This window comes from Schistosoma haematobium, chromosome 1, assembly GCF_000699445.3.
Source record: "Schistosoma haematobium chromosome 1, whole genome shotgun sequence".
NCBI classification, from domain to species: Eukaryota; Metazoa; Platyhelminthes; class Trematoda; order Strigeidida; family Schistosomatidae; genus Schistosoma; species Schistosoma haematobium.
In genome coordinates, this window is record NC_067196.1 from 48,219,342 (window position 1) to 48,237,657 (window position 18,316).

The following is an 18,316-nucleotide window of genomic DNA, read 5'->3' on the forward strand; positions in this document are numbered from 1 at the left end:
TATACAGACTTGTAGTAAACATATCTAGGAGGAATTCGTGTGACCTGACTATAACATTCATATTGTATGACAACGAGCTCGGATATGAAAAACTACCAGATCTTCCCCTCAGAACTTAAAACCATTTTGACAAATTAGTTACTGAATGCAAGACAAACCATCGATTTTACCGTCATTCCAATCAATAAAACCGTCTCATCATATGTTAACAGGACCTATTTGCTTTTACTAGTCAAAATTGAATGACCATCGTGGTTGCGTTTTATTAGTCTAATTGCTTTATCTGAGAGGTGAGGCAAATTGATTTGTTAAGGAGATGAGGAACAGGGATTCTAATAAGTAAAGAAATCTATAAATTACTTGTTAAACTTTTATCAATGATAGAGAAGAGCTCTCCTTCAAAGCGCACCACATTGCAAGCTTCATTGAAGGGGAAGAAAAACTTACAGCCTCTAGTGTTGTTCACCATATAAGCTTATTACACAGAGGAGGTCGTATTGACGAGACACCATGTAAAGTCAGACTAGATAAGAAAGGAATTTTAATTGAATTAAATTCTTCGGAGGTAAATATATAAACCTCGTACTAACATATGTTCAAGGAGGTCGTGGAATTTTTTGAATGGTCTTCCATAAGCGACCAAGCAGCAATTTTCAAACGTTCGGATGACTTCCAGTATGGATATCTTATACTTTTTCGGTGCTCACAGTATAATGCCGATCTCGAGCTTAAAGATTCTGAAGTTCACGTCTTTAGTTGCGAAACGAAAGATGATGCTAAACTACTGGTTGACTCGATATATAATCAGAAGAACTCAGCCCTGTAAGATACAGTTCAAATTGATTTTATACCATAGCGGACTCAACTCAAATGGAGACGCTTCAAGAAGTCCTGAAGTAAATTTGCGTCGTGGCAGGTCAGAAGAAGTGAGTTTATTTCCAGTAAATTTGTTTGTAAATATTTTTACATTATACAAACGAACCCATTCATTTGTAAACTGATCAGTCTCAGCCTTAAACTACACAATAGAACACGAGGAGGCTACAGAGTTACAATTTATGCTTTTTGTTCAGTGTGGCATCGAAATGCCAAAAACTACGTCAGGATTACATCCACGAAATACATCGTAAATAATTTGGGTTAGCTTCATCAGGTTATTTTTAACAGAAGTATACTGATTTGGTGTACCAGTTGATTAGTTAGAGCACGATTTCTTTTCTCACGCTAAACTAGGCCGAATGTATTTTTGTATCTGCCTCTCCCTAAATTTCTTCTCACTAAATTTGGTCTCGAAACATTAGCTTCATTCCATATATTTCAGATTATCTTAAAAGGTTATTCGGGAGAAGTTCAAAATAAATTTGATATTATTTCAATAATTCGGCTGATATTTACGTTTAAAAATATTGTGTTATACCCGTTTAATCATACTAGATTTTGAAATGTTTCACACTGACTTCTTTAAAGTAATCTGAATAAATAAATTTTGAAAAATCTTGAGAAAATACATTTAAATAACCTTAAATTTTATACAAAATAGACGTTTATTGGATATTAATAAAATAATAGCACTGCCATCTTAAAAGGAAACAAATTAGTTTCCTGAACTATTGTCAGCCATAAATAGCATGACGTCATTACAGTTATAAGCATATTTCAATACAATTGGATACTTTAAATAAAGAACCTTTACATGATTTTACAAAAAAGAACAGAGAATTGACCTTTTTCTCCTTGGTAATCACATTTTGGTCTTACTCCTATAATACAATTGCTTGATCTTACCTTCTCGCTCACCTCTATTCAGAGTTGATCTCAGTTTGTTTCCTCTTCGTAATTAAATGATATTGTAACCAGTTGTTCGCATTTTTATATTTTCGTTAATTTTTAACTCATATGTTTAATGTTGTCTGTAAATTGACTTTTTTAAGTGTAATTTCTGATTTCGAGGTTTAGATTCTTTGGTCTGTCTAATTTGGTGTCCACAAGTTTCCTCTTTATTTTTTATTGTCGAGCTGTTTTGCTTGATTTAATTGTTTGTCTAACACTCGTAGTTTAGCTCTGTCTATTTTTTAATGAAGAGATTTAGCAGCTTGATTTTACTGTTCGTTCTCTCTTTTGTCTCTGTGTTTAGATATTAGTTGACTATTCATATACAGCTGGTTTGTGAAGCGTTTTGGTAAAAATCGTATTGCTACTAAAAAGACGGCATTGACTTACGACAGTCAAATTGGCATGAGCCCCAGCTTTTAATTTATAAATAGCAAAGCGCTTGAGGCATTTTGAATACATTCTGAAATTTGGTATCTTATGAATTTCATACTTAATGATGAGTGGTGAACTATATAGTCATTGACAAAACTTGCAAATCAATACCTTTGGTTAAACGCCTTTGATCTTATCAATAAACAATAATCGTTAATAAGATATGCTTTACTACCAAAAAAGGGTAACATATATGAAATACTTCGCGCTTTCTTCAGCCTTTATTTTAAAGCTCCAGAAGGCTGACATTCAGTTGTCGTACATTACAGTAAAGTGTTTAGCAGAAGATACTCCTCGCAACAGTAGCAATACAAATCTCGAACTTCAATATACGTCTTTTATATCCCCACCCGAAGTTTTGGATTTCAATGTTACAGTTTAAATAGGAACCGATGTTTGAATCTCTCCACGTCTTATATTCAACAAACGGTTTGAGTATTTGTATTCCGCTACTATCTTATAAGCATTCTCGAGGCTGGTAGTGGTAAAAGGTATAGAATGTTCTTCCAGTCGATGCAATTAATTTGACAGATTTTTTGAGTATTTGTTACTTGAGTTATGTTTGTGCAGAAAGGCTTTTGGTGAGTTCTCAACTAATCAGATTTTAGTGAGTTTTTCTCACGAAATTTCGATAGGGTTTCTGTGACCTTTATAAAAAGCAGTTATGTAAGAAATGAATGTTTCTGTTTGGTAATTCTGTATCACTATTTGATTGATGTTATAAATTATTCTAAGAAGGTAATACCAACAAGAAGCCGAACAATAACTTTAAAATGTTTTAATTACATATGAAAGCTGCTAACAACTTTGTAGATTGGTAATTTGTGAAAGACTGACGTTTTTACTCTTTATGATTATAAGTTTTTCTGCCATTCACAAGAACCTAAGAAGTGCTAAATACGCATTTGTTCTTTTATTTAATCATTTTAACTTTGATAACAACCCTCAAGGGTGAATAATACTCTAAAAGTCATAATGTTTTGGACAAAAGTATATATCCGTTGTATCTTACTCAACAAGTTTATCAAAATCGTTTTTAGCAGAAGAGTACTTTGACATCATAATAAATTAATATCAAATAAGTGACATCTAAATCATAAAATAGAAAAGAAATATTTGACCAGTTCTTTATCATTTAAAATTGTCATGCTTCATGGTTTTTCGTGTTATTTCATTTGACGAATATCTTAAAGCTATCCAACATCTTTTGCACGTACTTATATCAGTTGTATGTACCTGATGATCCCGTAGCATTTGTCTTGTGTTTCATTTATACGAGTGCATTTTTGCTGACTACTCTTCTGATAAAAGAGGTGTTTTTTTTGCTATTTCGATTATTTGCTTTTTAAAACTAATAAATTAGCGAATGTCTGCACGGAAAGTTACTGAATAAAATGCAAATTTTGCTGTATGCTCAGTATAGTACTCACTAGTTATATCACGTGTGTCACCTGTATGAGTTTAAGTTTACAACATAATTAAATTATAAAATATCAACTCACCGTATGATGAAGCAAATATCACGATTGTTTTCTGATAGGTCATGAATAAAAATGGACATTTATCTGCGAATAAGTGTCCGCTTAGAATCTCCTTTAAAAAAGATCTAGCATTTTTAAAAACATATAGCTATCTCCAAACTATGAAATCTTGTCGACACTATAGATCATAATAAATCAGTTCAACACCCGGTAATCATTGTATGAAGATCCTTCTAAAGGTGTATCTGTCATTACTCAAATAGTTAAAAGATGGTCTATGTAAAAGAGTTGTCGACCAACGTAAGTTTACTCCAAAATCAAAACGAGCGCCCAAATTTTTCTAGCCATGAGTTTTTGATGAGTCTGGAACATCCGACACCAGACACATTTCACTTTAACCCGATTATACCGGATTTGTTTAATAAATTGTAACCTCTAACATATAGAACTTTTCGTCTTCACTTTCACTGTTGCTTTACTTCTGTAAAAATCTAGCAGTTGTTGCCATTCTATAAAGAAAATTCTTGAAGTTAGCTTCAAAGCAACAAAAATCGTGTCACTCTTGTCAATCTACAAGAACAGTTTCCGTCGATCCAAGTATTATTCCTTTCCTAATAGTTCGGAATAGTTATAAATTGAGGATTTCAATAGTTAACCACTTAAATTAACACACGAGCAAAGTTCACTAACTAACTGACATATTAGGGATGGGAAAACAACCTTATTTAGGGTTATGGCAGTCAAAATCGTAACAAAGTAGTTTTGTTTAATATCTCCTGAAGATTTATCAACTATTTTTCGTATTTTTACAAGGAGCCACTATTTGAACAAATCCAAATAAATCCAATCCGTATCACCTCCACTTACAGGTTTCTTGGGCTAAAACTTCTTGTATAACCTAAAATATTTTCATAGACTTAAGCGGCATAACACCTCCTATGATAAAGATTATCGAACTTGGATTTTTATCGGCAACTCCGAGCATCTTTAAAAAATGTCAAATAATGTCAAAAATCCTCACTTCTGGAGTTGACTACGTAACTATATGATAGTTGGCTTGAATCGATTACTTTTCTATTTTTGGAGTAGACTTCTACCCTCCCAACTTCTTTTGAACTTCTTCAGGATAATTAATAAGTGAAATGCTTACTTTTAAGTTTGATCTTGACGCAAAGTTTTCCAAGAGGTGGTAGCCTTATCTACAACCCAATGTGTAATGTGAGTAAAAACGATAAGTACGGTTGAATTTCTTATCGAACTAAAAAGTCCCTTTGCTGTAGCTGCTTTTAAAACATTATGTTTAATATATGATTCTATGATGTACATAACTTCCATCCAATTGGTTTGTATTTATTCGTACATCAAAAACAAGTAAACTAATGGGTTACTCAATGAACTCTTACATAATTCATCAGTAATTACTTAAGTGGAAGATTATGTAGTTATACACACATATATTCTACACTTTCAACAACCAATCTTATCTACAGTTTTAAACTTGATTGTCAAAATAAGTCCTCAGATAGCCATAATAAACATTCAATAATAACATGTAAATGAAGGACCTATCTAATAATTATAAACAAAACTTAAGTTGAATCCGCTATGAATTCGTGATTTAAATCATGAAAACTCTACAATTTCCACAAGCCTTTCTAATCAGTTGTACATTAGAACGATTGTTTTACACATTAACTATTCTTATCATGAATCAACTTTCTAACTCTACAATAACCCACTAATTAATATATTATCGATTATAAATTAACAAGGACACTCCATTTTGTTTTATTCTATTTTCATGAAATTTCTCATTATTACTATCACTACTGATTGTTTTGTGTTGTATAAGAAAAAAACCCAGTAAATTTTAGTGTTCTACTCTTTGAAATGAAAGGTTATAATCTTTTTTTTTTCAATGTATACAGATTTTTCGTAATTCAATGTTCATCAAACAAATCAGCCATTAAATTTGATTGATAGTAAATTATATAAGACAACAAGACTTGAAATTACTACTGAATTATTTCAAATTAACATTTATAACTCAACTGTAAAACAATTTATACTTTATTTAATTTTCTATATGTTGAAGACTAAATATTCGTAATTTACTATTTCAGTAATACTAAGGTAAAAGTATTTCTACATTAATTTCAAGTGAAAAACCCTTCAGTGTTTTTGTTATGAAAATTCAGTTCTGACGTTTTTATTTCCATAATATATTCTCGTGGAATTATCTGTAATACAAATTGTACTTGTGTATATACATTCATAGATACCTATTTACACTACATCCAGTAATGTACGAGTTGTTTAATGTTTGTTTTACACTGGCAAACTTTAAATATTATATCAGAACTAAAGAAATAAAGTTAGCCCCATAATTATATAAACAATCTGTCTTTATGACCAGGCAAATGATTATACATATACGCACATGACAACCACTTTGTCCACATGATAGCACTGACTGATTATTATAGTTTTCGTTAAATATCAACTCACTATGAATAATACCTAATAAACAAAGCTTCGAGTATTTTATCAATAAAAATAACTGCTTTGTTCAATATAATGAGTTTTGTGTAGTATCATATCATATCCAGCAGAGGGTAGTAATCTGAAAAATAACTTGTTGGCTTTTGGAGCAATGCCATCAAGTTTCTTGTATGCTGAAGCATTTCGTTGAGTGATTTTAAGTAAAGTTAATATTCATTTACGCCTCCTTTTTACCACTAAAGATCATTTACACTCGTAATAGGATCCCAGATATGATCAGTATCGTCATAAAAGTAATCTGTTAATCAGGATGGAATGATCAAATCAGTTCTACTTTCGCAAAAATAGAGACCACGTAATCAAAATTGACAGAGAGTAGTTTTATCGAATTTTTCCATAAACCTGAAGATAAATGTAGTTCAAACAGGTGAGCACACCATGCCAAGCCGGGTATTGAAGCCATCAGTAGTATAAATGATAGGTATTCAATTCACTAAACTCGACTATGTAGTCATAAGACTAAAAATGAGCTTTGCAAAGACTACTGCTTTATAAGCATCCTTCTAATAACCTGAAACTGATAAGCCAATTCAGCAATTTTCAAAACAAAAAAAATTTGTACATACCAGGGTTGCGCGTAACTTTCTAGATGACTTAGAATTATTCTTTATGATATTACTGTATTGAATAGATTGAAATACTTAAGGTCTAAAGGTTATGTACTAGAAAACCTCTGACCAAAGATAATACTATTGGTCTCGGGAGTTTATTCTCCACTCTGACTAAAAATAACATTCGAAATGACATTTTGGCCATTCTTATTATTTTCTTGATAAATATGACATGACAGTTAGAAAATGACTTAAATATTTTGATTAGTATCAGAAGGGGTTTTTGTGGAGATCGTGGTAATTTAAACAGTTGAGATCATGAGTCAACTGAAGCTATACCACCATGGAAAACCTGGAAGCACTGGACGGCCGTTTCGTCCTATTGTGGGACTCCTCAGCAGTGCGTATCCACGACCCCGCCTCGCGGTATTCGACAATAGTGGATATGTCGCTCAATTCCGTGGATTAGTTGAAGTTAGACATTAACACCGTTGAATGCGGGCTCAGTGGTCTAGTTGGTTAAGCGCCTTGTACGAAACTGATAGGTCCTGGGTTCGAATCTCGCGGGGGACGGGATCGTGGATGCGCACTGCCGAGGAGTCCCACAATAGGACGAAACGGCCGTCCAGTGCTTCCAGGTTTTCCATGGTGGTCTAGCTTCAATTGACTCATGATCTCAACTGTTTAAATTAAATGTTTTGGATGTAAATCACTAGGCTAGTCAGAATTTTTAATTATCCACTAAATATTTAGTGGTAATGGTTATGTTTTTGTAATATGTTTAATATGAAAGTATATGGTATATTTTCTGAATAACAATAAAATGACTACTTTTTGTTTCATTTTATTTTCTTTAATTCTGTAAACAATGACTTACAACCAGTCATTATTGGCCTACTTAACACCAGCACATCTGATGAATAGACAACTGACAATTTTAATTCATCTTTTTATATAAACGTTTAAACTGTTTCACCAAATCAACAAATGTTAAAGTATTCCGGCTAGTCAAGAATACCTTGTATATTTAGGATATTTTTAGGACTATCAGTATTAATTTCATATTTTTAATTCATTTTTCACCTTCCTCATATTCGTCAAGTGCACACAATAGGCTGTATCTTATAATTTTTATTAAACTTCTTCATTGGTACACACTGTGATATTTGACCTATAAATAGGACTGTGCATCTTGAGTAAATAATATCATCGGAACGTAAAACATTTCCTTCAGTGAATCATCTTTAATTTTTGTTCATTGACATAGTGAGTTAATTCCATTATTTAAAATATTTCGATTTATTTAGCATTTAACAGTTTTCACCAATAAAATCCATTTTTGATTACTTGTGGATAGCAAAAAATTATCTTTTTTTTCTCTTTATTAAAGAAAATAGACTCTACAGGATATGATGGTGGAAGAAACTTTTATATGCTTAACCAATGTATAGACGATATAGAATGCTTTGAAAATCGTCTAGAGAAAGCGATCAAACGAAAGTCGTCTTACAACAGAAATAGTTCAGGTTAGTTTATTTGTCTTTTTTAGTTTATACAGGGCGTATATCTAATCATCCCAGTAATAGATAGAGTCCATTCTGTTTGTTCGAGTAAATCTTTTAAGTTCACTAAATACGGCGAATCTGGGATTGGTACTTTAGTTTATTCCTTCATCCTATTTCAGATAAACACAAATGATAGTCATCATTAAAATGATACAGTTTATTGTCAAATTAGTAAAACTGAAATTTAATTTGATTCCAGTTTCATAAGTTTGAGCAGGACAAGAAGAAAACGAATCCGTTTTTTCATGACTTTTCATCAAATTCTAAACATACTAAGATTAACGTAGTAACTAGGACTTGCACTTCAGTAAGTGATTTATTTGAATAATTTGTAGGAAAGTAAGGTCGAAAATGGCTACGACGTAATAGAAAACAATGAAATTCACGACGCCTTTACAAATTTATCAATAGCTGAGTTTTTTCATTCAGTGACTTAATAATACAGATATATTATCTACGGGGTTTTCTTAGGTTACATTATTTTGATTTGTATATACTTACCATCGTTCTACACTTGTGATGGTTGCCCACCCACTAAAACACTATAGATAATAGTCGTCTTTTTTAACATTATCAGTTGAACTACATCAGTGTAAACAACTTATGAAATATTGTTCGGGCTACTGAAAAATGTAAAACACTAGTGAATTAATGATCGTATTAAATGAAATTCTTAGTACTGCCAAAAAAGTATGCCTTTTGATGTCTTCCAAAAACTGTTCGTCGCTGTTAAAGTTTCTAAAAAACAGAACTGTTTTAAGTCATTTTTTTCATTAACGATAGTTAGAATTCTTTAACCATGACTTAATATTTATCTTATTATACCTTTTATTCTTTACTAATCTCAATTACATCCTAGTTTCCTTCTTACTTTCTAACTGCAGTTAATCCTTCTGTTTTAATATCGCCCCTAGAATACCCTTTGGATCATATTAAAATCTTATATATAACGTTTAATTAAGTGTGAAATCGGAATGAAATTTTCCCCATGGTGATTCTATTAGCATATTTTCTTCAACGTTCTAGATCTATTCTTCCCTTTCCATGATCTAGTATATGGCTCATCAAAAGTTGAACTAATCACAGTACCGTTCTGGAGATTATATCCCGTTCATCACCCATTCGGCTACTAATATACCAACTGAGTTATTTCTCACCCTGATTCTTTTTAATTCATAGGAGACAAGAGCAGAAATTTGATTTCAAATACTTTTGTGTCTTTCTAAACTGTTTATTGTCAAATTACTATCAGTCAAATTTTTTTCACAAGATATTACCATAGCGTTACCTGAATAAAACTCATATGGTCATAAGTGTTTGATCCAATTGACTCTCAATAAAAGGGTGAAGTAAGCTACTGATTATGACCTACCAGATGTACATAATACTCTAAAAGCCTTAATTAGATGCTGTATCCTTCGCTTGCAAATACTAGATACTTAGAACAAATAAAATCTATCATGAAATATTTTAAGATTGTCTCTTTTACGATATATCGTTGTTAAAATATACCACTAAATACTCTTCTTAAACTTTTATTATATTATGATCATAAAAACCAAAGTGTGTTCAGATTATAAAGACATCTTTGTAAAATCATTGCTGGATTTATATTAAAAGGATTGGGAAAAACTCTTATTTTTATTTATATACACGGTTAAATCCATAAATATTATGTAAGCTTCACTACAGCAAACTACAAATGTACATACTGATACTATCAATATAATATGACATTCACAGCTTCGTATTTTAAAAATGCTAGGGTTTTATATTCTTTTTTGTTACCGCTTTAACTATAAATCACTCAGGAACTTTGAATATCTTCAGGTTCATCATTAAGCTAAATAGGATCATATGTGCTACATTGGACAATAAATTCCACTAACTATGTTAATTAAATAAAACACACATCATTTAAAAGTGGCTATTGTTCATCGTGGATATTTATGCCCTACCGGAGGATTATCTGAATGTTTAATAATAACAATAATAATCAAAAATGATAAATTCCTCTTACGAAACTTGTTTATTAATCTGCTAATATAAATTGATTTGTCAGTAGATTGTATGAAACACTATGATACATTCTGAAGTGTAACCGTTAACAAAAAATTTCACTTTGAAATAAAACTACAAATATTCACGCTAATTTTTATTGTTTCCCTAATGATTTACATTCTATTTAACTATCAATGAATTGTTAAAGTTAATAAAAGTCACATGGTTTAAACTATTTTATTGCATAAAAGTATATGATAAAATAATAACAGTCAATACAGCAGTCGATGTATCAAAACCTTTTTATTCATTAAAATAATATGACTAATTTTTGTTGTATAGAAGTTGAAAATGAAGTTTGACAATCAGTGCTAGGAACACATTAATGATTTTAATAAGTGACTTATTATCAACTAGTTAATGTTTCATTTTCTTATACTAATGAACATCTTTTTTCTATCATAGTAATAATTTCAGTTTGTTAAAATGTAATATTGCTTTGTCAACAGTTGTTTAGTCATTCTACTACTTTTAATAAAGTCATCAAAAGATAAGGGTATTTCGCTCTTTCAGATAAATGCTTCCGTTTCTTAATCAAAAATTTCACTTCAAATAACCACTATTATTTTACAAAAGTCAACTGAACGTCACAGTAGTTTTAATGCTGATGAAAAACTTATTCCAACTTGTAAACACACAGCTTAGATATCTTGTTTGACAGCCTTAGATTGTTTTATAAATTATTTTTGGGTAAATTTTGTATAAAATACAGCTAGCGGTGTCAGTTACACATAACCGGAAATATATGTACATTAATATAACATTAATATATCTACATTACTTTTTCATGCAGTTATATATCTAGGATTTTTAAGATTCTCTGAATCAGGTAGGGAACAAGAGTTTCAAGAAAGTATGAAGATAATACAAGAAGATAATTTTATAGCTAAAAGATTCTATAGTTTGAATTTTCCTCAAAATACGATAAAATCTCACAGTCGATTTTCAATGTAATGGTCGTGTAGTCTTTGACAGGACAGATTATTTAACAATATATATTGTGGTTTCTCCATGAAGTTGTAGTCTAACTGTTTTATATAACATGATTAAGCATATTTATGTGTTGTTTTTATGTTTATCCACTGCGTCCTAACGATATTTTTCATTGATTTCATGATATTTTTGTCATATCTAATCCCATTTTACTGAGTAATCAGTGTGGTCACAATGAAAACAGCTAGTGGTTATCTTATTTGTAAATATTTCCACGTCATCATAACGCTGTTTAATTAGTAATATAGTCTAAACTATACATGTAGTCAGCAGCTTTGCTTTTTTAGATAAATATTTCTTAACAGCCTATCAATTCGATGGGCATCAAACTGAAAGAGAAAAACGAATATTGCGTTTTTCATATTCTTGCTATTCATAAAACATACTCGATCTAAGCTATTACCATCGGCGTTAGGACTCAGTTTATCCCAACCATCTTGTCCAAACCAAAATTATTAAGTGAGCTGTTTTATGTATGATAATTCATTAAGCAAAATATTCACACTTTTGTCTAGATTTTAAATTTTAATATTACATTTGTTATTTCTCTACATCATTACGTTATAAATAATTAGGATGATTCTATTTATCTGACAATTTACTACTAAGATTTGTTTGATAGTAATTGTTTTCATAAAATGATGTCATCTAGTGAACCATTGAAGACTAGGTGACACTAGGTAGCAGAGCTTACAACAAATTATAACTGTAGAACACTTAAGTCCACATTTCCAAAGCCAGTCATTTCACAAAATAATACTTCGTCATTCCAATATTCACTATATTTCTGTTTACAATGTTGAACTCTACTGATCTTAGAGCTGATCAATGTCACGTTCATTACTGTCCACTGATGAGGACTGCCAAACCACAGTAAAACAAACGAAAATTGTTGCTTGGTCTTTCAGTCGCCTACATGCTGATATCACTCTAACATTAAGTCAAATCGTTTTTCCAAAAACCTATATCTTAACGAAAATTGTTTTGTTTTACTTTTCACTGTTGTTACAGTTACATAATAGTCAGTAAAATAGTAGTCTGTACAATTTTGACCCTTGTTGTTTATTATTCGAGTTATATGTTTATTAAATGTAATTTAATATTTTACTATTTAAACTTATCTCTTACATTTTGTCATAATTATAAATAAAATTCAATACCTTCAACGATTATGACAAATATGGAAATAAACAATGGGGGTTTAAAACAATTAGTCTCTTTGATAAATTTCTATCATGCAATGAGAAAACGAAGTTTATGTGATATGTTTGCGCAACACATTTCGAACAATTTGATCACACATATACTTGTTAAGAACATTTGTATATGAAAATTAAAAGGTCAACTAGACAGGTTAAAGGTAAGTCATAACAAAGAAAGAATAATAATGATAATAAAGTACACGAAACAAATGTGATGACCACTTTGGATAATAAATCAGTATTACCAGGGTAGGTTAAGTGTAAGGACAAATTGTTTTTGAACACATAAAGGGGGTTTCAATTTCCGTATAGCCAAGGCTTCAATAAACCTCAGTATACATCCTTAAAGGCTTTTGTATATCACTACAAATGATGATTTGCTGTCAACCATATAATGATGGATAATTCAGTAAAATCATCAATTCTTACACCAGATCCAAATGTTTAAATCAAAATGTTAATAATTATAAAATATCTATATGAATTTAGCTCTTTTTTTATTCAATCATTTATTTAAGCTAAACAGTATAATACCAACAATAAGGTATCCTGGTATTAACTCAATTGATATATATATATATATATATATATATATATATATATATATTCCCTTCATAATTTTAATATTAAAAGTAAAAAATAAAAAGTTTACAATAAAATTCAAAAATAATTTCATTTCATAATAACTCATAATAATTTAATAGTAAAAATGTTATTAGAACAACATATATAAGCGAACAATATTGTTTTCGATTTGATCCTCATCAGGCTTTACTCTAATATACAGTAATATTTATATGCATATATGAAATTATTAAACCAATCAAGGTAGTTGAATACTTTCGTATATGCATATATATATTACTGTATATTAGAGTAAAGCCTCATTCAGTCGGTCAGCTACAACGTACGATCAGGCACATATATGCATCGGTTCAAGTTGCCATACCTCATTAACACAACAAGATGGACACTGGATTCATAAAAGTAGTTAATTCAGTTGTGGTAATATATAAAAGAAAGATTGCAATAAGGATATTGTACAGAAAGAAAGAATTAGTTCGTAGAAAGAAAGATATGAAGCGATTTTAATCTCTTAGTTTAAGGGAAGACAAAGAGTGTATACACCTACGCCATCGTGATCGATTCTTAGCCATGTCACCAAGAGCCTGATGAGGATCTAATCGAAAACTATATTGTTCGCTTATATATGTTGTTCTAAATTTACAATATAGGGAATATTTCAAAAATGTTATTGTTTTCAATGAAAAGAAGAGAAAAATTATTCATATTTCAATTTTCTATATGATAAATTTTAACTGCATATTTTCACAGTATTTGAACACTGAATTGATATGAAACATATTTCCTTGAAAAAGCTTGGATCAGATTGCTAGGTGAAATGTTAGATTTACTTTAAATTCATTTGTTAAAATTTTACGAATACATTCTTCCTCTTTAATTATTTTCTGAAATTTATAAAAAATAAATAAAATTCTAATTTCTAGAAAAAAAATTTTTTTTAAAGTTAATTTTATGATAGTTGATACAAGAAGTTTATTCACTGGTTTTTGTGGTTTTAATGAAGTTTACGTTTCTAATCCATAAAGTTATGTTTTTTTCTATTTTTATAATAACTTGAATTCATCCAATGTTATATTGATAATTAATTTCCTCACAGTAACTAAATGGTTGTTTTTTTTTATGATGTCCTGACAGTGTTTGATCATTTTGACTGATAAAATCTAAGTGATACCTTTCATCAAATTATTTTGATCTGAGTTCAGTAAATGGGAAGAACAAGTATTTTAATAATTTCGTACATTTAACAATACATTCGTAGCTTAAATACATTTATCGTCACTTAATACAGAAACGGTAATCACTATTTAAATTAAAGTAATTACTTTGGTATCCGATGTTTTACTATAGAGGTTAATGTATTGATCAATGGGTTGCATAATGTTGATTATTTTGTGAAGAAAATATGTGCATCGATCAATATGTATCACTTTATATGGTTAACAGAAAGAATGAATTATTTAATCTCAAGACATGGTGAATTATCATATAAGAGGAATTCAGCTCTAAGAAAAAGTCTTTCATTATAATGTATAACTTATTCTATATCATTCTAATATGTAAATATTTATAATTAGAAGACATCTGTCATCTCTACAAAAAATTATGCTATAGAGAGAGAGAGAGAGTTAATGACGATCATCGCTGTTGATGAGTATAGCTTTTACATTGAATTATGAAGGTTATCTGGTCATGTATCAATGATAAGTGGTGACTAACAGTTGATGAGTAGATTAGTAGAAGGCTATGAATATGAAGAGTTTGGTTAACAATTGAAAAGTTTATTTCATATAATTATATCATCACGTGGTATATACTTCACATGACTTAATCTGGCCTCTATTCAACAAATGCATTTGACAGTTGATTTTTATCAATCTAAATTCAAGTAGTTTTTTTGGATACCACTATGACAAATTGTTTTATTAATTCTGGAATTTAAATATTGATTTGATTTACAAACATTATTATTTTTAACTGTAAGCAAAAATAGAGAAAATATAAACACAAATGTCATGTATAGATAACTGCAAACAACTTAACACAATAGTCCAATTCGATATCATCCGACCTGAATATAATACTGTAAGAAATGATTATGTAAAGAATAATACTTGTTAAACGATATCAACACAATTAATCATAGAATAAATCATTGTTGGAGAATAAAACAATCATGATTAAAAACGTAGACGTCTGATTCCGTATACATCACGTGTGCTCATTTTCTACAGTATCAGCTGAGATTTTTAGTCTATTCAGCATACAGAGTTGTACCTACATCAAACATGACATTCATTAAAATCATTTAATACTCTGTTTACCCTGAAGATTTTTTGACCATTATTATCCATCTAGTTGGTACAATTAATTGAACATAATCATTAGACAATGTAATCAGTTCACCCTTAAAACTTTAAGAATACAATCATTTTGTACATAAATAAATAAAACTCCATTTGGAAAAAAAACAAATACGTTTGCATATGTGCATAAATAAGGATGTCTAGGGACATGAATAGACCTAACGTTTGTAAGCTACAAATAATAGGATTAATAATATATACCATACACTACATCTCATAATTATTTATATTAAAATTATTTAAACTATAGCTGTTGGAATGAATTAAATAAGTGAGTATATGAATTCTGAATAGTTATACTCTGTTAAGTATCCATGGGTATTTTTGGATAAGTAGATGTTTTTTAATACTGTTAGGATATTCTCTATAACTTGATCAAAAATGAGATTATTTTACGACCATGGGATAACAATCAATTAACTACATTTATATATCACCCGTTTTTTCTTTCTTAAATGTATTAATTCCGTATTTTATTTAATGGTGCTGTGTTTGTTGAACTGAGTTTCAAAACTTGTGCAATGAATTTCTGAAAAGCTTACTTCTGTTTAAGATGGAGACTGATGATATTGTCCATAACACCTATAAAATGTCTTCAATTAACCCTCCTAAGTCAAAAAAGATACGACAACAATGAAATCATTCCCCTGGTCTACAAATCTCCGCTTTCATGCGTATTTGTCGCTTGTATTTTGCGGTCTGAAAATTTTAATAGCTAATAAACGAGTATCAAGGGCAGCCTGCTTGAGCATCTGGGCTACCTGTTCCTGCCATCTAGATATTTCAACAAGTTATCTGTTTTTGTTTGTTTTAATATATCATTATGTTTATTAATCGCATAACCTATTCTGCTGCGTTTCTGAAAAGTGTACAACCTTTCGTTGTCAAAGTTACAAAAAATTCAATAAGAGACAATGTGGTTGCTGGCAATATACAACGAGAAGAATGCACATTATTCAGATGTTCATTTACTGAACTACTAACATCTAGCTGGCGATCACTCGATATTTATCGCCAGGACCGACCAAGAAGAAAGAAACGGAAACTTGTTGAAATACTTTACGCTGAGAATTCTATAATGTACCAAAAATATAATATTGAATAAGGCTGATAATAATAATAATAGTCTTGATCATCATTATATTAACAAGTTATAACTGTCTTTCTAGGCTTTTGTCAATAAGATGAATAAGAGTAGATACTAGTGACCTACCAATCGCACTCAAGTTTACAGTTAAAAGAAAGAACAGGTATATATTTGATTCGAAATTATTAAAATCACAAAAACATTTAGTGAAGTTACAGCTTTACGTACTTCAAAATCGAAGACTTATGCTTTTATTGTAGAATATGTTATATAATATCAATAGACTTTGAAACACTACATTTCCCAATATGATAAGTCATATGTTGAAGTCTTAATCAGTAAAAGCAAATTATATTTCAGAAATTCGTCATCTAATCTGTTGGAAACATTTTGAATGTTTACAAAATTGTTTTATTGGTTACACTTAACTCAGAATATTCTTTAGATCCGATTTTATTATTTAAAAAAAACTGTTTTTAAAAATCCCATTAAATCATTCATAATTATCTTAAACCTAATGTTCATATTGAATCAAAGTTTTAGACGTCATTTAAAATAAATTCAAGTATTTTGGATGTATACACTGATTAATATGACTGAGTGGATTTTTTTCCTTATTCAGAAACGGATTTTGACTGATCATACACGAATCGACAAAAAACATGATTGCTACCCCTAGAACCTTATATCCCACTGTACCGCGAAATATCGAAAGATTAAGACTGGGCTGGTGATGTAAAAACTATATTCTTGGCGAAAATATAACTTTTATACACAGATTTTCTTTGCAGCTATTATTCGTTAGCAAAGATAGATGGTGGCTAGCAATGGAACTCGTCAGCTAGATTTCAATAATTATAATCTAAATGAGTGACTCAGTGAATAAATGTCAAAACTGAGTGAATACATTGCATAAATTATCACAATGCAGTGATGTAACACTGAAATTGTCCGAATAAAACAAAACGTTACACCTAAGAGTTATCATACTGAATAAATCACTAATTTCACTATTGGTTGCTTCTTATTACTGATACATTAATGAAACTTCGTCAAGTTTTTATAATTTCCTTATGGTTAATTCAAACAGGTTTACATTATATTCATTACAAGGAAAACACTGTTCAAAGGCAACGTTTGAAATCGAATTATTTGTCGTACCACAACTAAATAGTGCGGACGTATTTGTCAACATCGAACTTCATTTTTATGCATAACATTAATATTATCTCATTTGTGTAAGGACTTAAATTTATATAACAAATCAGTTTATCACACCATAGAATTTCGTTTCAAGAGTTCTAAGAATTCCAGTTATCAACTATGCTAACATGCATGTTGATCATTACTTCATTACTAATGTATATAGCAAAGGTATGATTCTTTCATATATTTTAGAATCGTATGAGAATCGATAGGCTGGTGGAACAATCTGGTTTAATTTTTCAAACCCACAACTTTACATTAGATCTTACCTTCACGGTACATATGATATTTAATGATTTTATTCTTGTTGTCCCACGTACAAAGACACCAGATATTTCTATAATAAACAAGAAATATCAAACGTTAACTAGAAATAAATATTTAAAATGTTTTGG

General features: G+C 30.0%; 1 protein-coding gene across 1 annotated transcript; it reads left to right on the forward strand.

Annotated features, from left to right (window-relative positions):
- Positions 1-283: 283 nt before the first annotated feature.
- On the forward strand, positions 284-12,550 carry EPS8_1 (epidermal growth factor receptor pathway substrate 8). The gene is made up of 6 exons (XM_051208897.1): positions 284-339; positions 385-565; positions 602-822; positions 857-926; positions 8,250-8,385; positions 12,298-12,550. The coding sequence occupies exons 1-6, from the start codon at positions 317-319 to the stop codon at positions 12,330-12,332; spliced, it is 666 nt and encodes a 221-aa protein (XP_051074304.1). The 5' UTR covers positions 284-316; the 3' UTR covers positions 12,333-12,550.
- The last annotated feature ends 5,766 nt before the right edge of the window (positions 12,551-18,316 follow it).